Source organism: Sminthopsis crassicaudata, chromosome 6, assembly GCF_048593235.1.
Source record: "Sminthopsis crassicaudata isolate SCR6 chromosome 6, ASM4859323v1, whole genome shotgun sequence".
Taxonomy (NCBI): domain Eukaryota; kingdom Metazoa; phylum Chordata; class Mammalia; order Dasyuromorphia; family Dasyuridae; genus Sminthopsis; species Sminthopsis crassicaudata.
Window position 1 is genome coordinate 199,237,221 of NC_133622.1, and position 26,856 is coordinate 199,264,076.

At 35.6% G+C, this 26,856-nt stretch overlaps 1 protein-coding gene across 2 annotated transcripts in view; it reads left to right on the plus strand.

Moving 5' to 3' along the window:
• HPS5 (HPS5 biogenesis of lysosomal organelles complex 2 subunit 2) overlaps positions 1-26,856 on the plus strand; it is a 45,642-nt gene that overhangs the window by 17,820 nt on the left and 966 nt on the right. The window contains exons 7-22 of one of the 2 annotated variants that reach the window (XM_074272542.1): positions 881-1,093; positions 1,445-1,516; positions 3,941-4,029; positions 8,180-8,358; positions 9,752-9,910; positions 10,605-10,764; positions 11,915-12,038; positions 12,968-13,120; positions 14,323-14,394; positions 15,405-15,970; positions 16,662-16,782; positions 17,456-17,611; positions 21,670-21,789; positions 22,562-22,675; positions 25,101-25,207; positions 26,379-26,661. In XM_074272542.1, coding sequence (XP_074128643.1) covers positions 881-1,093; positions 1,445-1,516; positions 3,941-4,029; positions 8,180-8,358; positions 9,752-9,910; positions 10,605-10,764; positions 11,915-12,038; positions 12,968-13,120; positions 14,323-14,394; positions 15,405-15,970; positions 16,662-16,782; positions 17,456-17,611; positions 21,670-21,789; positions 22,562-22,675; positions 25,101-25,207; positions 26,379-26,661 — 2,688 coding nt within the window. Of the gene's footprint in view, positions 1-880; positions 1,094-1,444; positions 1,517-3,940; positions 4,030-8,179; positions 8,359-9,751; positions 9,911-10,604; positions 10,765-11,914; positions 12,039-12,967; positions 13,121-14,322; positions 14,395-15,404; positions 15,971-16,661; positions 16,783-17,455; positions 17,612-18,603; positions 18,749-21,669; positions 21,790-22,561; positions 22,676-25,100; positions 25,208-26,378; positions 26,662-26,856 lie in introns of those variants that run through there. The other variant, XM_074272543.1, reaches the window with a different exon arrangement.

The following is a 26,856-nucleotide window of genomic DNA, read 5'->3' on the forward strand; positions in this document are numbered from 1 at the left end:
AGCTAGTGCTCAGATACAGGGGAGGAGGTGGAATATTGTTTGTGAGGAACAGTATTAAACTGATATAAAGAGGGAAGTACCTCAGGGAAGATAAGCAAAATCACCTTAGAAGAAATTGGCAACGAAATGAAATGATTTGGGTTTTCCTGTTTCTATCACTGTTGATCCTCCTTTTGAAATGCCAACAAATAGGAGAGAAGACTGCCCTGGGTTGGAGAAAGAGGAAATTTAGCTCTAGGATGTATCTCTTCTCAAAGCTCTGCCCACAGAAGACATTTAATACAGGAATTTTCAAATGAAAATCAGTTAATTGTTCATTTGGAAAACATTTATAGAGCTATTGCGTTAGGATTTATTGATAATATGAAATGGGTTGGTGACATTCCATTCAATGAGGTAATTAGAGAACTTATGTCTATATCTGTAACTCTGTATAGTTATATCATATGTAATGTATATATATGCTATATAATATTCATATTTTATTGATAGCAATGATGATAGGATAAGTTATAATTTTTTAAACATCAGAGAAATTTAATGTCAGTTTATCATTATTAACTTTTTCTAGTGCTTGTGTCTCTAAATTGTATTCTGCCTTTATGAAGCAATTAATAAACATAAGTTAACCTGAAAGTAAACTAAAAATACAAAAGAATATTAGAAATGCTAAACTTTTTTAGGCTGTTGATATAGTTGTATGATATCAGTATGTTTGCATACTAGGGGAACAACAGTAAGGAAGATACCATTATATGCTGGGACTGTTAGGCCTTGTATTAAATTGCTATATTGTTGCTTTTAATCTTGTTATAAGCATGTATAACTCTGTCCCATCCCTCTTCTTCTTCTTCTTTTTTTTTTTTTTTTTTTTAATTAGGGAAAAATTTTGGAAAATTGGTACTAAAGAAAGAGATGGAGAATATGGAGCTTGTTTTTTCCCAGGAAGAAGCTCTGGGACTCAGCAGCCCCTAATATATTGCGCTCGCCCTGGCTCTAGAATGTGGGAGGTGAGCTTTGATGGGGAAGTTCTGAGTACACACCAGTTCAAGAAACTTCTTTCTTCATCACCTCTTCCTGTGATTAATCTAAGGTAGGGATTATAAGACTGGTCTGTGATCATTTTAAACCTTTCATGGGAAAGACTTAGCTTGATATTTCTTAAATGCAAAATATATTTCCCAGTTAGTCCTTTGAGGATCATTTATTAATTGCCCTCTCTGGATGAGAAGCAATATACCTATAATGCAAATGTTTTAAGGGCTTTTTGATAGTAATCATAAAAGACTTTAATGAGACTAATTTGAGTGCACTGAATAAGAACATATTTTCTTACCTGCTATGGTTTTAACTTTTATTTTCCCCAGAAATTGTTTTTTTAAATGTGAAGTAAAAATAAAATAGATGTTCTAAGTCATTAAAGAGAATATTATTTACTTCCTAGATCAGAGCCTGAATTTAATAGTACAATTGGGTCATCTCAGTCTTTGATTTTTCCCAAACTCTTATATATAAGGTAAGCCACTTCTACTAGTTTTCTTATTTCCAGTTTTCTCTTCAAAAATGCAAAATGTTGTTCATATTTCATTGATTCCTTTTTAAAAACATTTTTTTATTGATTATCTTTTAAAGTTGGTTTTAATGCCTCATTTTAAAGAAGAAAGGAAATGATTTATTCTTTAAATTTGGACTATCATATTAAAAGACTGTATGTCAGTGGACCCAAGAGGTCCCAGAACTGTATTCTATTTTTATAATTCCCTATTTCAGTTTTCAAAATTACTTTAGATATATATGTTTTCATCTCTTAATTAAAAGAATCTCTCACAGAAAGGTGTTTTGTGGGCTTATTCTTTAGAATATTCTAATATTTATACCTTTAGAAGAACTTTTATGCTCATCTGACACTGCCATCTAGGTTATAGGGTGTTTGCATCATTATTATTTTAGCCTGGCATTCCTTGGGAAGTAACTTGATGTTTTAAAAAATAATTAGTCCATCTTGTTTGGACACAAGACACTTACCAACAAACATCCAAATAAACCCCCTTACAAAATACATTCTAACCAAAATGGTTTATCAGAAAGCATTTTTTGACAGAAAGGAAGGATATATGTCCTTTAGTGTACCAATGGTACCAACATTGATTATTATATTTAAACAATTTTTCATGTGAATTTCATTTACATTGTTGCCACTGTGTATATTGTTGTTTTTGTCCTGCTTTCTGATATATCTAATCTCTTAATTTCAAAGAAATGTGTGCCCTTACCCAGCTCTGACCAGAAATATTTTAACTGCCCCCAAGAAGATTCTCCAAATACCCCAATAGTTTGAAATTGCTCCTGTTCTAGAAGAAGTTGTCCCAAGGACATTTCTGTTTGCTTTGCAAACAAAAGATCTACAGCAATACTAATTATTATTAGTAAGAGTCAGGGTTGACTTAAAGTTTTACATCTGGGTGATTGGAAGCATGATGGAGTTTTTAACATAAATAGTTCCTGTTAGTGCTGTTTTCATTTCTGTTGTAATCATTATTAATAATCAACAAGCACTTATTAATGGCTCACTATATGCCAGACATTGTTCACAGTATTCTTTTGGTTTTGCTTTCTTCACTCAGTATACTTCATACAAGTCATCTCATGTTTCTCTGACTTTTTATATTCATTATTTCTCATTAAGCATTAACATTTCATTCTATTTATGTACTATATTTGTTTTAAACCTACTTTGTTTCTACTTATTTTCTTTTATCACAAAAAGTATTGAAAATATTTTGGTGTATAATATGAACAGATTAGGAACTTTTTCCACACAATTCCAAATTATTTTTCAGAGTGCTTGGATCATTTAATAATTGGCCAACAATATATTAGCTGTTCATCTACCAATGACTTCTCTAACATTGATTATTATCCCGTCTTATTTTTGCTAATTAGATGGGTATGAGGTAAAAACTCTCATTTGTTTTATTTGCATTTATTTGTGATCTAGAAACTTTTTTCGTAGGGTTATTGCATTTCTTCTTTTGAAAACTGAACATCCAGGGGGCAGCTAGGTAGCGCAGTGGATAGAGCACCAGCCTTGAATTCAGGAGGACCCAAGTTCAAATCTGGTCTCAGACACTTAACACTTCCTAGCTGTGTGATCCTGGGCAGTCACTTAACCCCAGCTTCAGAAAAAGAAGGAAAAAAAAAAAAAAAGAAAACTGAACAACTTTTGGCAATGTATTTGTTAGTGAATGGTTCTTTGTCTTTATATTTTTGTCACTTGGGACAGCTAGATGGTGCAGTGCATGGAATACTGGCTCTGAAGTCAGGAGGATATGAATTCAAATTCGGTCTAATACACTTCACACTTACTTGCTATGTGACCCTGGGCCAGTCACTTAACTCGCATTGAGTTGTAAAAACTACAGACAAACAAAAATAGCCTATATTTGTGTCAGTTCTCCTGTATATTTTGGAGAACAGACTTGTAACTGGGACATTGAATGCATAGATATGTTTTTTCCTACTTTCTTGCATTGATTTTGTTCATGTAAAATCTTTTTATTTGCATGCAATTGAATTTGTCTATTTTGACTTTTATTCTCGGAAACTTTTCTATAAGACAGTTTTTTCTTTTCTAAAAGATTTCTTAGGTTGACATCTGTTTCTTATTATTTAGAATTTTCATTGTATTTGGCTAAGTTTCATCGAATCAATAATTTTAGTAGGTACAATAGGAATCATGACTTTTTAAAGCTATATCACCAATTATCTTTTGCACTAGCAGATCTGGATTGTGTTCTTATATGAAAGACTGAATTCTTGAGAATTATAGGGTAGCTCTGGGTATCCCAATGTCCAGGAAATGAATGTACACATGCACAAAGCCTTGAGCTCCTTTGATGCTTGTCTTTTTTTTTTTTTTTTTTTTTTTTTTTTCTTGCAGTGAGCATTATGTCTTAACTTGGAATGAAAGAGGCATTTATATTTTCATTCCCCAGAATGTTCAAGTTCTTCTTTGGAGTGAAGTCAAAGGTAACCATTATTATTATGCTATTATATACTTGAAAATTATTCATTCAATACACATTTAAAAAATTGCTTTTAGGCAGAAGCCTGTGTTTGGTAATGGGAGAAGTCCAGAAATAAATAAGATTTGCTTCCTGCCCTATATAATCTTGTATTTGTGTGAAAAGTTTAGTACTTTAAATAGATTTTTCTTCAACGAATGAAAAATCACTTATTAAAAACATTTCATACAAATCACTTTGCTAAACTTTAGGGGTACAAATAGGATACAGTCATGAGGATGTATTCTGATGGAAGTGGAAATCTTCAACATAAAGAAGATCCAACTCACTTCCAGTTGATCAATGATGGACAGAGGTAGCTGCACCCAGAGAAGAAACACTGGGAGGGGAATGAAAATTGTTAGCACTAATATCTGTCTGCCCAGGTTGCATGTACCTTCGGATTCTAATGTTTATTGTGCAACAAGAAAATGATATTCGCACACATGTATTGTACCTAGACTATACTGTAACACATGTAAAATGTATGGTATTGCCTGTCGTCGGGGGGAGGGAATAGAGGGAGGGGGGGTAAATTGGAAAAATGAATACAAGGGATAATATTATAAAATATATATATATATATATAATAAAAAAAAATAAAATATAAAAAAAAAAAAAAACAAAAAAAACAAATAGGATACAGTCTCTGCCTTTGAGGGGCCCACATTCTTTTTTAAAAAATTATTATTATAGCTTTTTATTTACAAAACATATGCATAGGTAATTTTTCAACATTGAGCCTTGCAAAACCTTCTGTTCCCACTTTTCCCCTCCTTCCCCCCACCCCCCTCCCCTAGATGGCAGGTAGTCCAATACATGTTAAATATGTTAAAGTATATGTTAAATACAATATATGTATACATATTTATACAGTTACCTTGCACAAGAGAAATTGGATCTAGAAAGATAAAAAAAACCTGAGAAGAAAAACAAAAATCCAAGAAAACAATAACAGAAAGAGTGGAAATGCTATGTTGCAGTCCACATTCATTTCCCTTAGTTCTCTCTCTGGGTGTAGCTGATTCTCTTCATCATTGAACAGTAGAATTAGTTTGAATCTTATTTTTGAATAGAGCCACATCCATCAGAATTGATCATCATATAATCTTGTTACTGTGTACAATAATCTCCTGGTTCTGTTCACTTCACTTATCATCAGTTCATGTAAGTCTCTCCAGGCCTCTCTGAAATCATTCTGCTGATCATTTTTTACAGAACAATAATATTCCATAACATTCATGTACCATAATTTATTCAGCCATTCTCCAGTTGATGGGCATCCACTCAGTTTCCAGTTTCTGGCCACTACAAGGAGGGCTGCCACAAACATTTTTGCCCATATGGGTCCCTTTCCCTCCTTTAAGATCTCTTTGGGATATAGGTCCAGTAGAAACACTGTTGGATCAAAGGGTATGCACAGTTTGATAGCCCTTTGGGCATAGTTCCAGATTGTGCTACAGAATGGGCATAGTTCCAGATTGCTCTACAGAATGGTTAAATCTATTCATAATTCCACCAACAATGTATTATTGTCCCAGTTTTCCCACATCCTCTCCAACATTTGTCATTATCTTTTCCTGTCAGTTTTTTTTTCCCCCTGAGGCTGGGGTTAAGTGACTTGCCCAGGGTCACAGAGCTAGGAAGTGTTAAGTGTCTGAGATCAGATTTGAACTCAGGTCCTCCTGAATTCAAGGCTGATGCTCTATCCACTGCGCCACCTAGCTGCCCCCTTTTTCTGTCATCTCAGCTGTATGTTCTGACTAGCTTTCTGGAGGGCCTTCCGACCAGCCTTGGTTTCAGCAGAATGATCACCACGAGAAAAATCAGGGATAAAGTCCAAAGTCTTTATTATCTCCTTCACAGTCTGTCTCCTTCTCCTGGAACTGGGCTAGCTTTCTGAATGCCTTCCATGAATGTGTCTTAGTTTCAGTAGAGGAATACAGGAGGCAGAAGAGCCACCATGAAGCTGATCAAAGATGGAATCTCTGTGGCTGACTTTGTCCTCAGTTTAAATACTTTATTACAGTTACATCAACTGTAGAACTATTACATCACCATGCTAAGTACTACATATATGTAAACTAGATAACCATTGTCTTATCGATTCCACTGAGTTAACACCTTGTTGTAGGATTAAATCAATCATACTGACCTAGAGAACTCACATGCTAAACTAGATAACCATTGTCTTATCAATTCTACTGAGTTGAAACGAGGATTCTTACCACAAAGTGAGTTAGCACTTTGTGGTAAGAATCCTCCTTTCAAGTATATTTCCCCAGAGTTTTGGCCTATTACAGTTAGCCAATCTGACAGGTATGTAGTGGTATCTCAGACTTAATTTGCATTTCTCTGATCAATAATGATTTAGAACACCTTTTCATATGACTAGAAATGGTTTTAATTTCTTTGATAATTGCTCATATTTTTTGACCATCTATCAGTTGGAGAATGGCTTGAATTCTTATAAATTTGAATCAGTTCTCTTTATATTTAGAAATGAGGCCTTCAGCAGAACCCTTGAATGTAAAAATGTTTTCCCAGTTTTATTGCTTCCCTTCTAATCTTGTCTGCATTAATTTTGTTTGCACAAAAACTTTTAAACTATTTAAATATATTCAAAATTATCTATTTTGTGATCAATAATGATCTCCAGTTCTTCTTTGGTTATAAATTCCTTCCTCCTCTGAGGTAACGTTCTAATGTTCTAATTGCATATAATATCACTCTTTCTGTCTAGATCATGATTATCTTGGTATATGGTCTTAGGGTCAATGCCTAGTTTCTGCCATACTAGTTAACAATTTTCCCAGCAGTTTTTGTCAAATAGTGAGTTCTTATCCCAAAAGCTGGGGTCTTTGGGTTTGTTAAACACTAGATTACTGTAGTCATTGACTATTTTGTCCTGTGAACCTAACCTATTTCACTGATCAACTTCTGTATTTCTTAGCTAGTATGAAATGGTTTTGGTGATCGCTGCTTTATAATATGGTTTTAGATCTGGCATAGCTGGGCCACCTTCATTTGCATTTTTTTCATTAATTCCCTTGAAATTCTTGACCTTTTGTTCTTCTAGTTGAATTTTGTTATTATTTTTCCTAAATCTGTAAAGTAATTTCTTGGGAGTTTGATTGGTATAGCACTAAATAAATAGATTAATTTAGGTAATATTGTCATTTTTATTATATTCGCTTGGCCTACCCAAGAGTACTTGATATTTTTCCAATTGTTTAGATCTGACTTTATTTGTGTAGAAAGTGTTTTGTAGTTTTAGATCTGACTTTATTTGTGTAGAAAGTGTTTTTCTCATATAGTTCCTGACTTATCCTTGGCAGCTAGTCTCCTTACTTTTCAATAACTGTCCTTTTTAATTTGTTTGATACTGATGTGAAGGGGACACACAATTGATGTTTACTTTTAATGCAGCTTTGATCTTTTGTTTGATTACAACATAACAATCACAGCAAAGATCAGAGAGTCATAGATTGTAAATTGGCAGGGAGGAATGAATAAAGGGAGCAAGCACTTATGTACTTAATTTGTGCTAGGCATTGTTAAGAGCTTGACAGCAGGTGTTTTACTTGTAGCTGTCCTGGAGATTATTACTTATCCTCATTTTACAATTGAGGAAATAGGCAAACAGGACAAGTCACTTGTCAGGGTTATCCAGTCAAGGTAGTGTCTGAAGCTGCATTTGAACTTGGGTCCAGATACCTAGCTCCTCCAAAGATTTCTGGTCTAACTTCTTTATTTTATAGGTGAGGAAAATTGTGGTCTGGGAAGATTATGAGATTTTCCCAACATCAGACAGATAGTAAATGTCAGAGACGAGATTTGAACTCAGGTCTTTTGGCTCCAGAGTTAGTTTCTCCTCCTAAATAATAATGTTTTTTAAAATATAAAGGCAGTTAAACCATCCTTTCAACTTCTCCTCCCATCATATTTTATTTGAGGGGATGGGGTGGAAGATTTCTCAGTGTATAATATACACTTTGAAATACAAATAATTTTTTAATGTAATATAAAGAAACTTTGCTCCCTTAAGTTTATCCTGAAATATACCGTTTAAACTTAACAAAAATGATAAGTTCTTTTTTTTCCTCCTCCCAAAGATATTCAGGATGTGGCTGTTTGCAAGAATGAGCTGTTCTGTCTGCACATGAATGGAAAAGTCTCACATTTGTCCTTATTGTCTGTGGAGCGTTGTGTGGATCGCCTGCTTAGGAGAGGCTTGTGGGCTTTGGCCACCCATACGTGTCTTCTTTTCCAAAATTCAATCATCCTTGGCAGAGTGAGTTAAAGATCCAAAAAGTTGTTGTCAGTATTTTAGCCTTATAGCTTGTCTACTAAATATACTCTTAGCCTTTTCCACACATACCTGTGTCCTAATGATTGAAGCCCGTATTGTCAGTTAACAAACATTTATTAAGCACATACTATGGCCAAGCTCTATGTTAAGTGCTAAAGATCAGAAAGGAAGGTAAAAATGAGGTCTCTCCTTTCAGGGAGCTCACATCCTACTGGGAGAGACAACATGGAAACAACTCTGTGCACAGAATATATAAAGAAAATCGAGGGAAAATCATCTCGGGGAAGTCCTAATGAAGGACATAGTAAAGAGCAGATCTGGAAGGCCCTGATCTGATTTTGGAAGAAGAGTGGGGAAGCCAGAAGGAGACAGTGAGGAGAATCAGTGAGAAGGCACAGGATCAGGAGATGGGGAGGTGTGAAGCAGCAGTGATAAAGTGCAGGCAGCTGGATCATCAAGCACATAGAACAACACAAAAAAGTGAGCAGACTAGAGAGGTAGGAGAGGGTTAGCTTATTTGAATACTAGAGCATATTTGATAGTGGAGGTATCAGGGAACTACTAATATTATCGAGTCGGGGGATAGGAGAGTCTCAACTCTGTGGTTTAGGAAGTTTGGCAGCATTGGTAGGATGGTTTAGAGAAAGGAAAGACATGAGAAGGAGAGATGAATAAGAAAGCTCTTATAGTAGACCAAGTGTGAGAACCAACACTAGAGCAGGGCCGAGTGAGTAGAGAGAAGGGGGATCATCTATGAGACATGTTGGGATTAGGTTATGAAGGATTTTACAAATGAAAGAGAGTAATACATTATCCTAGAGGCAACAGGAAGCCCTTGAAGTTTATTAAACCAATGAGTAACATCATTGTTTCTGTGCTGAAGGAAAATCATTTTGGCAGTATCTTGGAGGATAGCCCGACATGTGGGGAGAACACTAGGCAGAGAGACTAGTTAGTAGGCTGTAATGATTTGGATGAGAGGTAATGGGGCTGAATGTTAAAAACTGAGCATGACCATTTCTGGTGATGACTGGAATAACTCTTGAGTTTTGTTTAAAAGTAAAATTTAGTCAAAGTTTAATCCAAACTTGACTTATTTTCCTTTCTTTTATGAAAAATGATTTAAAAGTGGTGATGATAATTTTTGTGGCTATATATTATAGCTGATTAAATCCTTGATTCCTAAGATAGCTATGTTAAGTGCATTCATAGTCATTTTTCTCCTTATTGGGCATTCTTAGAAGATATTTGTCTTTAGCTCATTTACTGTATTATTTATTTGAATATACATCTAGACTAAACACCAGGATATTCAACCAGTTTGCTGAGCAGTTTAGCAAAGACATTAATGGATATTTTCTTATCATTTTCCTAGGCAAGGAAAACTTTACCTGTTGACAAATTGGAGCACTTGAAATCACAACTGGACATCACAACCCAAAGTGATCTAATTGCTCAACTGGAAGAATTGATTTCAAAACTGGAACCTTTAGATTCTGCTTGCAGTAGTAGAAGAAGCTCCATTTCCTCACATGTAGGTGTGCTTAGTACTCACAAACTTGTTAACTGTAGAGTATGGTTTGCCCATGTTATATTGAGCACAGTCAGAGTCACATTCTTGGGACATCCTTCTTTCCACATAATAGTTTTCTTCAGGCCCTTTCCTTGGCTGAAGATCAGCTAAATAAGATTGTCATTTAGTAATTTTAATGCTGTATTTCTGTTCTGAGTTAATTGATTTCTATTTTCAGATATATCTGCTTTTTGTTTCCTTTTTAACTTGTTTAGGTTGCCTAATAAACTTAAAAGCATCAGTTTAGTTAATCTTAGTTATTTTCAGTGCAGGTCAAATTCTCTTATTATTTCATTTAATGTTCATTGTCACTATCTTTTTTGGGGAATACAGTATATGGAAAAATCAGGTTGAATGGGGTTAAATGGTTCCATGAGAGGGAAAAAATAACTTTCCCAACAGCTGGAATTGAAAAGGAAATTCCAACCTTTCTTCACAAGTTTCCTTCTTCAAATGTGGCTTATACTGGACACAGAAGAAATAAGCCAAAGGTCATTGATGTCAAATGTTGAGATTCTAGATTCTAAATTTTTAGATTCTAGATTTATAAATCTAGAATTCTTCCTTTTTAAGTTTTTCAAAACAAACAAAAACTCCCCAAAACATGTAATTAAGCCAACGGTTATTTGGTTTTATGTAATTGTTTTATTTTTAGGAAAGTTTCAGTATTTTAGACTCTGGCATTTATCGTGTCATTAGTCGAAGAGGCAGCCAGTCAGATGAAGACTCTTCTTCCCTTCATAGCCAAACACTTTCAGAAGATGAGAGACTTAAGGAATTCACTCTACAGCATGAAGAAGAGCGCCCAGACCAGGGTAATGACTCCCAAGGCCATAAAGTTTTCTGTTCCCTGTTGATGGAAGTGCTTTGGAATTTTAGTGTCTTGTCCATGCTAGTCCAGGATCTACTCTTTTCTACCATGGGTTTCTGTTTGAAAAACTTTGTGTTTTTTGCTTAATTTCTATTGACTAGTTTTCTTTTTAAAATTTTATTGATGATGCCTTTTGTTTTTTCTGACAGTGTCATTTCTAGACATATTTGGCTAGACATTCCATTCACCCTCTGCCTTTTTCTTGTCCAGGAAAGAGAAATATTTAAGCAAAACTAAATTACACAGTCCTCATGCCTGATAGTGTGTGCATATTCTGAATCCTGTGATCTTCTACTGTGTGTTTATTATTGCTTTGCCTGACAGATGGCTGCTAAGCTCTTATTGTTTTAGAAAGATTGGGTTTAATATGTAAATAGATTCTTTGTTACATTTAGGCTAAAATTTTCTGTTGCTAAACCAGCCTCCTAATTATGATCCAGTCAGATGCTGGGAAGCTATAGGTGCTCAAAGATAGGTTGTGATTCCTCAGTGGCGTTGGGGTATTTTTCTCACGGACCATAATATTCTTTAAGCATTAAAAAGTAATTACTGTGGGAGCTGTTTCCTCTACTATGTTGTGCTCAGGAAATTTAAAATTAAATGATTTATTGAGAGAGAGTTTGAGATTCTAAGCTTCTTTTGAATTTAAGGTGAAAGAAGGCACAATTCAATTGGGATTTTAAAGGATTTCCTATGTGAACAGTGGGCTGTGCCACATGCTAAAAAATTTAGGTCCATTTTAGTCTCTGTCCTTTATGGATCCTATTTTTGAGAAAGGAGATATGACACAATATCCATGATTACTTCACCATAGAAGGCAACTAGATAAAATGAGGAGGAAGGCCCTGAATTGTTAGGAAAATAAAGGCCCATTGCTCACTACTCATTGCCTCACCTCTTTGTGGTTAGGCAGTTTGGATCCATCCCATAATCTGTGTTCTGTCTTTCCTATTTGGGTCTTGTGATTGGGTTTTTGTTTTCACTTTGTTCATTCATTTCAAATTTAAAAAAAAAATTTTAAACATAGGAAGCCCTAGTGTGATCAAATTTTGTTTTTTCACACTGCTCCTTCCTCCCCCAATTCTGTTTGTCAGACACTGTATCTCATGCTTCAGTGACAGATGAGTCAGATCGGAATGAAGCTTTTCTTCCATTTGGCATTCCATTATCATTTCGTTCTTCATCTCCTCTCGCTTCTCTTCAGGCTGTCAAGGAAAGGTATATTATTCCTCAATCACTTTAAAGAAATTTTTTCCCTCACTCATCACTTTGACATTTCGATATGTTTAGAAAAAAATGATTAAATGAAGAAAGTTTGAAGCTCTAGGTTTTTTAGCTAGGAGAATGCTGTCTTCATTTAGTCTTGAGAAAGGGTGTGAGCAGATGACTATATGGTTTGTTGCAGATACAGGATGCCTACGTAGGGCCCTTCCTCTTGCCAACAAGTATTAGGTTTCAGTGGTAGGAAAAAATATTTCCCAGTTTCTTGATCTTGCCTTAAATTGAGTTCAAAATCGAGGAATTAATCCTAATTCTTCTTGGTTTGGTAAACAAATTGTGGAAGGACATTCACAGGTTGTCTTAATAGAAGCCTTTATACCATTTCTTTAAGTGACAATATAAATCTAACAATATAAATTTTGATTGTTGTGATTGCTGCTATTCAACCACTGAATAACCATTGAAAGTCTCCTGAAGCAATTCTGTGTTCTGCTCTTTCTTGAAGGGGATGGATGGTCACATAACTCACTTTAATTGATTTGAAACAAAAATTGAAACATATGTGAATAAAATAATTTTTTAAACCATCATTCACAACAATGCTTTCTCTGGCTCTTTTAACAAATTCAGTTCAACTACTTAGTAACTACTTAGTAATCACTTGTTATATGCATGGTACTGAAAGAGAGGAAAAGATGCTGAATCATAGTTCAGGCCTTTTAGACCTTATGGTTTATTAAGAAAGGAAGTTTTAAAAATGTCTTATGTGGGTTAGAGATTATGTAGTTGATAAAGAAGTTATACTAAGTGCATTTTCTTTTGTTATAGAAACAAAGTCCAACCTGAGTTATAAGATGCTATTGTGGTACAAGCCTTAAACATTGAATCTTTTATTCTTCTGACCATAGAAATTCTTTAACTTCCAGTGTTTCCAGTTTTGTGCGGAAAACAACTGAAAAGATTGGCACACTTCATTCAAGTCCTGATTTGAAAATGAGACCTGAACCCAGAGGTGGTGAGCAGCCTCCTGAGGAAGATGCTAATAACATAATGGCTTGTCCACAGGAAGATGAAAATGAGTAAGTCTTAAGTATAATTAACCCACAGATGAGGATGCAAAACTCGCATGTGGAAATGGAACAAGACTTTACAGGAGCAGAATGCAATTGTGCTCTCATGAAAGAAAAAGGGCTGGATTTTGGCTCAGGACTGAATTCCAGGCCTGTCTCTGACACTTAATAATGTGTGACCCTGAAATATCATCTGATCTCTCTGAGCCTCCATTTTTTTTTCTCTATGACATAGTTTCTGTAGAAGCTAAGAGACAGAGATGAGAGGGGAGAGCATTCTTGAGGTGGGAGACAGAGTGTTTGCTGTGAGGAAGCTGGGAGGCCAGAGTACTGGTGAGGAGGAAGGAGAGTGGGAAGGTGGGAAAGGGCCAGGTTATGGAGGGCTAGAGAAGCCACAGGGATGCCTAGGCTTATTGGGGCATAAAGATGTAGAAGATATCTCCAGTTTTTAGCATAGTCCCTGGCACATAGATACAAACGAGGGCAAAACCTGTGAGAGTAAAAAGCAAATGGAAAATACTCCTTACATGAAATGCCTGCCTGTAGAAGGTTTCTTCTTCTCTCTTGATTGGCTGGATAGCATATTCTGGTTCTCTCTTCCTTTGTTCTCATTTCACCTTTGTTCTCATTTCATTTTCACTGTGAAAAGTATTTGAATGTTAACTTTTATGTTGGATCATTATCTTCTGGCTGCTGACTTCTGAAGGAACCCTTAGCAAAATACATATTCAAATGATTGTAATTCACTGGCAGCTTATTAGGAAAAAGACCAGAGTGGGCTGGACAGCTGATTGTCCAGAGATTCTGTTTGGGGAGAGTCAAGCAACATGTCTAGAACTTTCTTCCGTCAAGCAGAGAGAGGTACTAGTAAGTCCTGACCTGACAGCGTATATTTGGTCCCTAACACACCATTTAAATGACCTTGTTGTTGTCCTAGGAACTTTGGAGGATTGTTGGCTCTGTGTTCATTATTTCTTGACCGTGGTACTGGAGCAGGGTCCTGGAGTAAGCAATGGGGGAATCTCTGTGAGAAATCTTGAAAGGGCAACTTGCTAGTTCTAGTTGCCCTTTATCAAATCCCTGAGAATCTGTGCAGAGAGATACAAGCCTTTTGTATAAACAGATAGTACTTTGGCATTGTCATCATGTACCCCAAATTAGTACCTTCCTTTTCAATGGGTCTCATGCTTATTGTTTATATTTCTTTTCAGGAAAGATGTGAAAAGTCAGCCTTCAGAAGAAAATAAACTACACGAGCTCAATGAAGCAACTACTGCAACAGTGTAAGAAAGGACTTTAATAACTTCACTGAACTGAGTTGTAAATACATAATCATAGTCACTTAGGAAAGACTGTGAAACTAGCAGCAACTGCTGCGCTGGATTGAGTCACCTAAAGAGTGATGGAGTGACACAACCCCATGTCATCTTTTAAGTGAATATTCTCTGAGAATAATTGGGCAAATTCTTTTTGAGAAAATAGTCAAAAATTGAAAATTAATAGTAGTGTTTATTTGGGAGCTAATTATGTAATTTTTGATTACTTGCTTTAAAATTTTTTTTTGAAATCTTTTTATTAATTAATTTTTGAAGTCTTCTGGGAAATTTTTTGAAATTAAAAAAAAGTTTATTGATACCGCTTTTTAAAAACATTATATAAATGTAGAAATACATATAGAAGAATTTTACATGTTTTAACATATATTGGATTATTTGCTATTTAGGGGAGGGGGCAAAGGAAAGGAGGGAGAAAAAGTGGAACACAAGGTTTTGTGAAAGTGAATATTAAAAATTATCTTTGCATTTATTTTGAAAATAAAAAACTATTATTAAAAATTATCAGTTATCTTTCCCATAGTGTATCATAGTATGGTATTGCCATACCACATGATAAATAATTTTTTTTTTTAACAGAGGCATTTGGGATCAAGTGACTTGCCTAGGGTCACACAGCTAGGAAGGGTTAAGTGTCTGAGGTCAGATTTGAACTCAGGTTTTCCTGACTTCAGTGCTGGTACTCTATCCACTGTGCCATCTAGTTGCCCTTACAAATAATTTTTTTAGAGTCCCAGAAATAAGAAAAAAAAAGAAAAAGGAAAACAAATCAGTATAATTGATCAATAAATTGAAAAAGTCAGAAAACATTACAATGTAACACCTGTGGACCTTTCACCTCCAAAGAGGTGTTGGTTAGGAGTTTCCTCTCATATCTCTTTGTTTGAATACTGTTTGATCTTTGTAATTTTTTTATATTCACTTTTGGGGTTTTTTGGGTATTCTTCCTTCTCATACAGATTGAAGCTTCAAGATCCTCAGGTTCTATTTCAACCTACATCTCTGAGATTAGTTCTACAGGAGTGGCTTTTACACTTAGAAAAAACATTTGCAATGAAGGATGATCTCATCATATCAGAGACTGTCAATTCAAATGTGAAGACAAACCAGGATATGACTTTGCTTGATGAATCTAAAAAAGAAATTTTAGAAGCAAGTATTGGACAAGAACAAAATAATTGTTCAGATAGTGAAAATTCTGTAGGCACAATAACAAATGAACCAGTAAACTTTTCGAGGGAAATGTCAGATGACCTTTTTCGAATACATGTTCCATGTTTCATAGAAAACAGTCTTCAGAAGGACCTGGCTGAATTGACAACTCTGTGTCTGGAATTAGGTGTATTTAGTTCTAATGTCACATGTGTAAATATGGATCAAGATATACAGCAGACCTGGATTCCTGCTTGTCAGTTTATAAAGAAGTACTTTTTTCTTTTGGATTTGGAAAGAGTAAAGCATTGTGCCAAGATTAGATATTCTGACGATCCCAGGGTTTGGGATACTTATGTTGAAGGGCTAAAAGGTAATTATTATTATTATTATTATTATTATTATTATTATCATCATTATTTTTTACTTTGAAGTGGTTGAAGAAAAGGGATGTATAGCATCTTGGATTGTAGGATTTCAAAAAATAATTGAGGGGGCAGCTAGGTGGCGCAGTGGATAGAGCACCAGCCTTGAATTCAGGAGGACCCGAGTTCAAATGTGGTCTCAGACACTTAACACTTCCTAGCTGTGTGACCCTGGACAAGTCACTTAACCCCAGGGGGGGGGGGATAATAATTGAGAAAGAAATTTGTAACATTTCTTTGTTTTATTTTGTTTTTTTTTTCCTGAGGCTGGGGTTAAGTGACTTGCCCAGGGTCACACAGCTAGAAACAGATTTGAACTCGGAACATTTTTTTAACTTAGCCAGCAATCTTCCTTTTATTCTTAATTTAGCTTATTCAGCTTGTTTAAAAATAACATATTCCTTTATAATTTTATCTTGAACAGTTTCTTGGATTTAAAAATTTTTTATGTTCATGCCTTTTCTTCTCTACTAGATTGTAAATTCCTTGAGAACAGGCACCATGTGATATTTGATCCTCTCCACAGTGCCTAACACAGGCTCATGTCTAGAACAAGAGCCTAATCAGTGTTTGTTGTATAAATGCATTAAGTGCCTAATGCTAAATGAGGGAACACAAGAAGACTCTTTTATTTTTCAGAAATGGCACGTTCCAGTCCTGTGCCTCTAGAGATGGAAGACGGAGATATGTTGACAGTGTTAAAGGTCTTAGATGGCTTGACCCGTTCAGATAACTCTTTATTTATGGCCCATGTCATCAGGCAGGTTGTCTTTTATGATTCTTTCTGGGATGCTACAGTACATGTATTTTTCTTGGATCTCACCAGGCACTAAACTTCTATGTAGTTACATAGTTGGAAACTTTTAAATCACTACTTGGTAATATTCTTTCACTCAAAAAGTCTTTTATGTTGGCACTAAGTTAAAATTGTGCCTTTGTTTCTGTACTTTAGAGAAGATGGAACTGGCTCTTGTACAGATGTCATTTAAAGATGTACCTTGTTTTAAAGACAGGATCTTGTGTTGGGTGAAGAACTCAGGTGGCCAAGGGATGAAGTATGGAAGATAAAACTCTAGTATTGGAATAGAGAGTTGGGGTATTGGAATGAGAATAGAAATCTAGGAAAGGGGTATGCCTTTTTATTTGGTTTGTACATAAAATCAATCAAACATGAAAATTTGTTCTTGTCTCTAGAGAGGAGAATTAAGACCAATGTAAGTTAAAGAGATATATTCTAGTTTAGTAGTAAAGAACTTAGCATAGACCTATTAGAAAATGAAAGGGGCTGTTTTGGTTATTATTGATCCACCTGTCAGTGTAGGTATCCAAGTGAAGTTGTAATCACCACTTATCTAGGAGGTAGAGGGGATTTATGCTTTTTGGAGTGACCTTGGAGGTCCTTAACATTTCTGAGAATATCTGACTCTTTGCAGGCTTTATGAAAAGTTTGGGGAAAAAGCCCTTAGATGCTTGGTCAAGTTCTTCCCATCTATTCTGCCATCAGATATCATGCATCTTTGTCGGAATCATCCAGCCCATTTTTTAGTCTATTTGGATAGTCTCGTGAAGTCAAAACCTGAAGATCAGAGGTGAGTTGACAAATGCTTTCTTCCTTTTTATGAAGAAACTATTTTAAAAAATTGTTACATTTATGACTACAATAGGACTGAGAAAGAAATTTGGGTAGTTAGCTGAATTTAATCTTGATCTGTGAGCTGAGATGTGGGAATTCCAACTTAAATTTTTGGTATCAAAAATGCATGCTATCATTTAAGTCTTATCTTCTGTATCACGCTGAATAGGGAAGTTTAGAAACTGATAGCTCTTAAGTGCCACTTGGGCAGCTAGGAGCCCAAATGTAATCTAGTGCTGAAGGCTGTAGAACTGTTTTAATAAACTGAACTCTGGTCCTGTCCTGCCTATTTTCTTGATTATTGTTGCTGCGTGGTGATCTGTCTTTTAGTCAAAAGGACCCATCTAGTTCTTTTACATTCCATAGTTACTATTAGGTTGTGATGCACCTATGGCCTCCGTCTCCCTTTGACAAGGCCTTCCCAGCTTTATCACACAGTGCTCCAAGCCAGCCCATGATGGAGATCAGCCAATTTCCTTGTATATAATGGGCACTTGATGGATTTAGAGACCCCGTGCATGGATAGCCATTTAATAAATAGTAGATTTATAGTTCCATGCATGGACAATAGGACAGACCCAGTAATACTAAAAGAGAAAAGGATGTGGGTGTTAATTCTATTTCTTAAGCATATTAATTTATGTGTCTTTTAGTGTATATCCTTTGAAGAATTCATATAGAGAGAATGCATGATTCTACTTTACTTACTAATTTTTAAAATAGTATTTTATTTTTCCAAATACATGCAAATATAGTTTTCAGCATTCATCTTTGATGTGTTCCAAATTTTTCTCTGCCTTCCCACTTTCCTTAGATTGTATTTTGCTTATTTTTTTCATAATAATAACTTTTTGTTTTTAAAATATATGCATAGTTTTCAACATTTACCCTTGTGAAACCTTGTGTTCCAATTTTTTCTCCCTCCCTTTCCCCTACCTTCTCCCCTAGAAAGCAAGTAATCCAATATAGGTTAAACATGTGCAATTCTCCTAAACATATTTCCACATTTATCATGCTGCACAAGGAAAATCAGATCAAAAAGGAAAAAAAAATGAGAAAGAAAGAAAAATGCAAGCAAACAACAACAAAAAAGGTGAAAATACTATGTTGTGATTCCCAGTCAGTCCCCACAATCCTCTCTGAGTGCAGATGTCTCTCCATCACAAATGTGTTGGAATTGGCCTGAATCACCTCATTGTTGAAAAGAGCCATATCCATCAGAATTGATCATCATATAATCCTATGGTTGTTATGTACAATGTTCTCTTAGTCCTATTCATTTCACTTTTCCTTACCATTTTAAAAACTGATTTTATTAAAATCTTTTGTTTTTACATAAATATTTTCCTGTATACTTTTATTCCTAACAACAGAAAATTGTTTTTCACAAAAAGAGAAAAAAAATTCAATAATTATCTATCAACACATTGAAAAAAATACAAATTTATTTGCAATATTTCATATCTGTGGACTCATCCCTCTACAAATGAGCATAAAAAGTTTCTTTGAGGACAAGCTTGTATTCTATAATTTTTGCCACATTCAGTTTTCTAAAAATTCTTTCCATTTATATTGTTGCATTTGAATATTGTGCTTATTATTTTTTAAACAGTATTTGATTTGGTAGCGTAAATCACATCCTTAAAAGTTCTTTTTCAATTAGATGTCTCCTCTTATTAAAATTACTCAATATTACTTGGAATATAAAACAATACAAATAATCCTGTTCAATGACCTTCTGATCATAAACAGCATATAAGGCTTAAAACCAAAAGTATATGTCACTTGTGGTAAAGGTGATACAACATAGAGAAATTTCCTATGAAATGAGATTTTTTTGTTTACAGATAACATTATTCAGGTTTTATCTAATCTTGCAATTTAAATAGAGTTTTCTGAAGTTTTCTGACCCCTCCAAAGATTTTGGCCATGTGATCCAAACAAAAAAGACATTAAATGGTTGAAAGGTGCTTGTATGACGTTCTTTAGATGGACAACCTCTTGGACTAATACTTTAAAGCTTGTATCTGGATGGTCAGTGTAGATGAAAAATGAATTTCTGAGTTGTATCTAGAGTTAGATAGTAGGAAGAGAACGTTTTGGATTGCTTTTGAGAAATTAAAATGCATCTTTGATCATCTCAACCTTTGCCTAAAAACAAAGACCTATCTTTTAAATTCTAATATTGCTCTTTGTCTCTGAAGAATTGAAAAGAAAAAAAAAAGAATTGAAAAGAAATATAAATTTGTGGTCAGTGGAGAGGCTCTTGGTTGCTTTGAATAGGCTCCAGTGTTATAACCATTGAGGAATTTTCAAGAACAGAAGTAAAAAGCAAAGAAATGTATGATAGCAAAGGAGGATGGATAGAATACATGATAAGGGAAAGGATGACAGAGGAACAGTGAGAGTATTCAGTTTGTATCTTTGCCTTTTCAGGAGAAAATGAGGAAGGCCTATGACATGTTTCAGTGGACTCCTGTTGTAAACTTATGGGAGAGTAATGACAGCCATCATGATTGATTGAGGGGCTGTACCTTTGGAGGCAGGAGTCTATGTATGAAATCATAGCTCAGTGGGTTTTTGAGTATAGATCTTCAGTTATCAGTCATTCACTTGGCATGATTCTTTCTAATTTTTTTCCCCATTTTCTTTTCTTTTTTTTTTTCTTGAAGGATTTGGATATAGTAGGACCTTTGACTTTGTTATCTTCTGAGTGTGTGTTTTGATTTTCCTTGTGTCACCATAACTTTCTGTGGTCAGAATCTTTTTGTTGTTTGCTCATTTTCCTAGCCTATTACTTGGCTTTTAACTCTTTGTTAAAGTAGGACTCTGTTTCCAGGGTGGAGGATGCATTATCCCGAGGTTCTGTGCAGCTGTTCTCAGAGATCCTCCTAGGGACATGACCACACTCTCTCTCTTCTGTCCTGGAGCCGTGAGGAAGATCCCTGCCTCACTGTCTGAAGCTGGGGCAGGGCAGGCATCTGTGCTCCTACCCTGGGATGGCCTGCTGGGCTCCCACCTGCTTCCATAAACCTTCTCTGCTGACCTTCTAAGTCCTCCCTGATGTCTCTGGGCTGAGAGAACTGGGAGCCACCAGGCCTGCCGCTGATTCAGAGGTCCTACTTTGCTGACCCTGGGGCCAGAGCTGGGGCTGTGCTGGCTCAATCTACACTGGGACTGCATGCTGGACTCCCACCTTTTCTTTTCTTTTTTCTTTTTTCTTCTGAGGCTGGGGTTAAGTGACTTGCCCAGGGTCACAGAGCTAGGAAGTGTTAAGTGTCTGAAACCAGATTTGAACTCGGGTTCTTCTGAATTCAAGGCTGGTGCTCTATCCACTGTGCCACCTAGCTGCCCCCTCCCACCTTTTCTGATGAGTTTCCGAGTTGCCTTTGGCTAGAAAATGTTTTATTCTCGTTTGGGGTGTTTTGATGCCCTAAAATTTGTTTAGACTCATTATTTAAAGAAATTTGGAGCAGTTTGGGGGAGAGGCTAAGCAAGTTCCTGCCTTTACATTCCACTGTCTTGGCTCTGCCTCCTTATTCTTTTCATTTTGTTGATAAATAATCTGAGGTGGAGGGATCTAAACATCACATAGAAATGAGATACAATCATCTTTTATTTTCTACAACCTTATTTAGTCCAGTGTTCTAAACTGCCTTTTTTGGGAGACTATAGGGAAATTTAGATGCTCCTAGAATTTAAAGTTTTTCTCTGAATTAGGATTGAGGAATTGTAGGATTTTTGCTTTTCTGATTTTAAGACTAGATTGGATGTAGGATAACATGATATAGAGATGGAAAGGATCATTAAGGGCCATAGAGGGAAAGGCATTTTCCAGGGAAGCTCGCTTTGCCCTGAAAAGGGGAAAGGGAAGAGGTGATGTGGCCATGATTTACATTTTTAGTCCTTAGAAACTTTGGATTAAGCAGTACTTGAGCTTCTGTCAGATATTCATATTAGGTTATTCTCTTGACAGCTGGGAGATGAGTGACATTTCCTGTGAATTTCTTTTAGATTGTGCTTCCTTGAGTCTCTTCTTCAGCCCGAGTCTTTAAAATTGGATTGGCTGCTCTTAGCAGTGACCCATGATGCCCCAGAAAGAACATACACTGTGGATGATAAAGGATGTCCTAGGTAAGAGACAGTTTTTGTCACCAGGGTAAGTGAACTTCAGCTTTTGACAGCTTCCTATCATAAATGAGATATGCCACTTGTTAACCTCTTATCTTGTCCCAGGAGGAGGCTCAGCTTCTGTCTGTCTCCCCTCCAATAGTAGACTCCATGGAGCTCTTTACTTGGTATACTTGGGCTTTATTTGCTGCTTCCTCAAGGGAGGCCTATTTAGAACCAAATGTACTTGCACTGATTAATATTTAGTTTAGGCTTTTGCATTTTCTTTTACTGGAAGAAATCATAGGGGTCATATTGTACAGCATTTCCTAATTCAATCCTTTTTGTGGGTGGATAAAAATTCTAAATTTTGTACTATGGCCTACTCTCTTCTTTGGATCCTTGGTATAGCCTCTCAATGGGCTTAGAGAGAGCAGGAGGGAGAATAAAGGTACTGGAGACCTCTTTAGAGGCCTAAAGAATATTTTCAACTCAGCATTAACCAGAATATATACAATTGTCTGCATTTTGAGTACTGCTAAGAACTTTCATTGTTTTTCACCAAAATAAAAAATGAAGCTTTTGAAATCCTGATGTCAACAGATTTTAAATAGCTTTTTATTTATAAGACATATGCATGGGTAATTTTTCAACATTGACCCTCGCAAAACCTTCTGTTCCAAATTTTCCCTTCCTTCCCCCCACCCCCTCCCCTAGATGGCAGGTAGACTAATACATGTTAAATATGTTTAAAATATATGTTAAATCCTCATTGGTATTTTTTTACTTTTAACAGGTCTCATTCACACTTATTCACCTGGGGTTATAGAGACCTAATTCTGCTTCTGATTAAACTTCCAGCTAGTTTTATAACCAAAGAAAAGATGATTGAGCTTTGTAAATATCATGGGTAAGTGAACATTGCATTAGAGTCTGAGTTCAAGCATAGTTGTCATTACAGCTAATGGTCTTGTAATGGAATAGATACATAAATGGGAAATCATACAGGGAAAACCAGGTTTTCACCAGATTCATATTTGAAGGTGACTTTTCAATTTTGAACTTGGATTTAAACTGTTCCTGAGACTTGAAACACAGTATTTTATTACATAGAACCAGAAGCACTTCAGTGATCATTCCACCTCTAGTGCTGAATCAGTGCTATGGCTATAATCAAACCATCTAAGGTCTCTTAGGATCAGCATTCTTACCTGTTCCACAGAGGGCTTTTTCTTTGCCAAGAAAATCCCAAATGGGGGCATGAAAAGTCAGACATGACTGAAAAACAACTGAGTGCACTAGAGTTTATCCTGTATCTGGGGTTTCCCCAAAGTAGTTAATTGCTTTTCAGGGATGGTATTGAGAGACTTTATCTTCAGGAATATGTTTGACTCTATGGTTTCTGAACTGTTGCAAGATCAGCAAAGTCTAGAGAAGTCTTAATCTGCCATTTTACAGCTACTGGTCCTCAGGAACCAAGTGTGAGCCTTCTAATTATTCTGCAGGGGAAACTTTTAGGGAAACAGTTATATCTCTCCCTAATCCTTTTCTTCTTTAGGAGAAACATCTATATTTCCCTCAGCCAGTTCCCACAGTCTTGTTTATACTTCTCTAGATATTATCCAACTTGCCATTGTGCTTTGACAATGGGGACCAGGACTGAGTAGAGTACTCTGGTCTTACCAGGCTAGTGTTTGATAGGATTGTTAGACCTTCATAGTACTAAACGAACTATATGGTCCCAAATCACTTTTTTAGGTACCATATACATTACTGACTCATTCCACTAAAATTAGGGGTTTATTTCAGATGAACAGTTACTATCAGTTATTTCTTAAGAGACACATTGTTTTTTTTTGTTTTAATTTTTTTTTGCTGCTGAGGCAATTTGGGTTAAGTGACTTGCCTGGGGTCACACAGCCAGGAAGTGATAAGTGTCTGAGACCAGATTTGAACTCAGGTCCTCCTGATTTTAGGGATAGTGCTCTATCCACTGTGCCACCTAGCCGCCCCGACACATTGGTTTTTTAACCTAAGTGTAAAAATTTATATTTATTGCTAAGAGATTTCATCTTCTTAGATTCAGTTCCATTTTTTTTAGCCTGTCAAGATCTTTTGGATCCTTGTTTCTATCTAGTATTTGGTATTCTTCCTTGCTTTATGTTATCTTTAGATATGGTAAATATCCTACCTGTACCTTCCAGTCATTGATAAAAATATTAGGCAGCACAAAGGTAAAAAGATAGATCTCTATAGAACTCCAGTAGATACCTCTTTCCAAATTGATATCTAATCATTAGTGACTTATCTTTGGATTTGGTCATTCAACCATTATCTAGGTTATAGGTATTAAAACATGACTCACAAAACTTCTAAATACTGCTTAAGCAAGATTAAAATGTAATTAGGAAATATTTAACAAAATAAATAAAAATGCAATAAAACATAAATAATTTTAATTTTGGACCTAAGTGGGAGTAAGTGATTTACCCAGAGCCACACAGCTAGTTAAGTCTTGTCTGGGCCAGATTTGAACTCAGATTCTCCTGACACCGGGACCCATGCTCTATCCATTGTACCACCTAGCTATCCCTGATAATGTTACATTTAAAAACTAAGTCAGTATACAACCTGCAGAGATCCTTATGTATGAATCAGTGGCCCCCCATTTCTATTTGAGTTTAACATTACCAGTCTAGGCCATATCTTCTTATCTTGTCTAAAATCATGAGAGATTTTTTTTTAAAGACCTTCACTAAAATCCACATAGTGCAAGTTTTAAAGCACTATATTAATGAATAGTATTAGTATTCTTCTCTTCCTCAAATTACTTTGTATTTTACTTAGAGACCATTAGAACTTTGATTAGAAGAGTCCATTTTGTGGTGTTGTAGGTGTTGTGGCTTGGGCAGTAATAAATATCAATTAAGTGTCTGTTGAATTATTATTAAAATAATTTGTCATAAGGTACTATGTATGCTCAGGAAAGAAGGCAAATCTGAGATATATTTCAAAGGAAGAACTAACAAGCCTTGTTTAATATAGCAATTGAAGGAGAGACACTATAGGGGGAGCTGGCCTTTGGGGTTAGTGTTGAAATAGATTTTAGAACCATTTATGTTACATTCTTTTGCAAGAGACACTTTGTATGAAAAATAGGAAAAATGTCTGGGGATCAGTGTTTGGTTTCAATCATTCAATCAATAAACATTTATTAAGTTCCTACCACATGCCAAATACTTTCTTTGTTAAGCACTTCAAATGTAAATGGCTTTTAAAAAAAACTAGGTAAAATCATTATCATTATTTCTTTCTTAAATCATCTCTATTTTTAGCTTCTGGCCTGGCTATCTTACTCTCTGTTTTGAACTAGATAGAAGAAAAGAAGCCTTCACTAATATGGTATATATGAATGATATGAGAATTGTGGGGGCGGAAAATGGTAAGTAATTCTTAGTTTGCCAGTGTTTGTATCATCTGTGGAGAGGTCATATTAATTTTTCAAAGGAAGAGGAATATTGCTAGGGAATGGAACAGAGAGGCAGATATTGAGAAATATTTATCACTTTGGCATTATTAATTTATATGACCTATGAGTTCACAGGAATTTTTTTTTAAATTTATTTTTTATTAATTTTATAATTATAACATTTTTTTTTTGGACAGTACATATGCATAGGTAATTTTTTTTTTTTTTCTCACAACGTTATCCCTTGTACTCCCTTCTGTTCTGAATTTTCCCCCTCCTTCCCTCCACCCCCTCCCCTAGATGGCAGGCATTCCCATACATATTAAATATCTTATAGTATATGCTAGGTACAATATATATGTGCAGAACTGAATTTTGTTCTTCTTGTTGTTGCAAAGGAAGAATTGTATTCAGAAGATAAAAATAATCTGGGAAGAAAAACAAACAAAAAAAATGCTCACAGTTTACACTCATTTCCCAGTGTTCCTTTTCTGGGTGTAGCTGATTCTGTCCATCATTGATCAATTGGAATTGGATTAGCTCTTCTCTATGTTGAAGATATCCACTTCCATCAGAATACATCCTCATACAGTTTCATTGTTGAAGTGTATAATGATCTCCTAGTTCTGCTCGTTTCACTCAGCATCAGTTGATGTTATCCTTCCAAGACTCTCTGTATTCCTCCTGTTGGTCATTTCTTACAGAACAATAATATTCACAGGAATTTTTTAAAAGTATATTTATATTAGATTCTGATTCCTTCCATTAGAGACATACTAACAAAAAAGAAATTGAGAAAATTCTAAAATCCTAAGGTAAGACAGTGTCCAGACTCCCTAAGTCTAGCTCTTCAGGTTATTCACAAAGCCAGTGGGTAGGTTATTAGATAGAAAAAAGTCCTAGTTGAGTTAATTTTGGATTGTCCATCTTCTGTCTCTCATTGTCATGTTTAGAGAAAGACTGATCATCTTTTCTTTGGGTCCTGAGAATAATTATTTCAACATGAGATAAAAAATTTTAAAGCTAATTTGTTGCATTTGTTTCATGCATTTAAACTGTTCATTCACCAAGTATTTGAGCTGCTGCTTTATGAAAGGCATTTGGGTTGGCACAGTCATGACCAGTGTTGGTTGGTGGTGTTTAGGCTGGATCCCCGAGACTGTGGATGAATGGAAGCTTCTGTTGAATCTTGCATCCAGCATTGGCAATGACTCAGCCCCTGAGGAGACACCAGACAGAAGTAACAGCAGCGACAGTTCCTCCGAGCCTCCCCTTATCACTGTAGAGAACGTGGCTCTCCTGTTAGCCAAAGTCATGGGCCCAGATCGGGCCTGTGTGTTGCTGCAGGAATGTGGCTTGATGCTGGGATTGTCTGAGAGGTTTACCAGAATTTGTAACATCCTGAGGATTGCTGAGAAAAGGCAGAGGTAAAAGCTGTCATGCTCTAGTGTTGGAAAAATGATTTTTCATTGATTTTTCTGCTTCAGATAATGCTCTTTGCTAATATTTGATTCATACACGACTGACATGCTCTTCTGGATTTGTGTACAAAGCTCTGACTTGCCTTAGCAGCTTTTTTTGGATAGCTCTCTCTCTAAATGACTTTAGTTTATTTAAAGGGA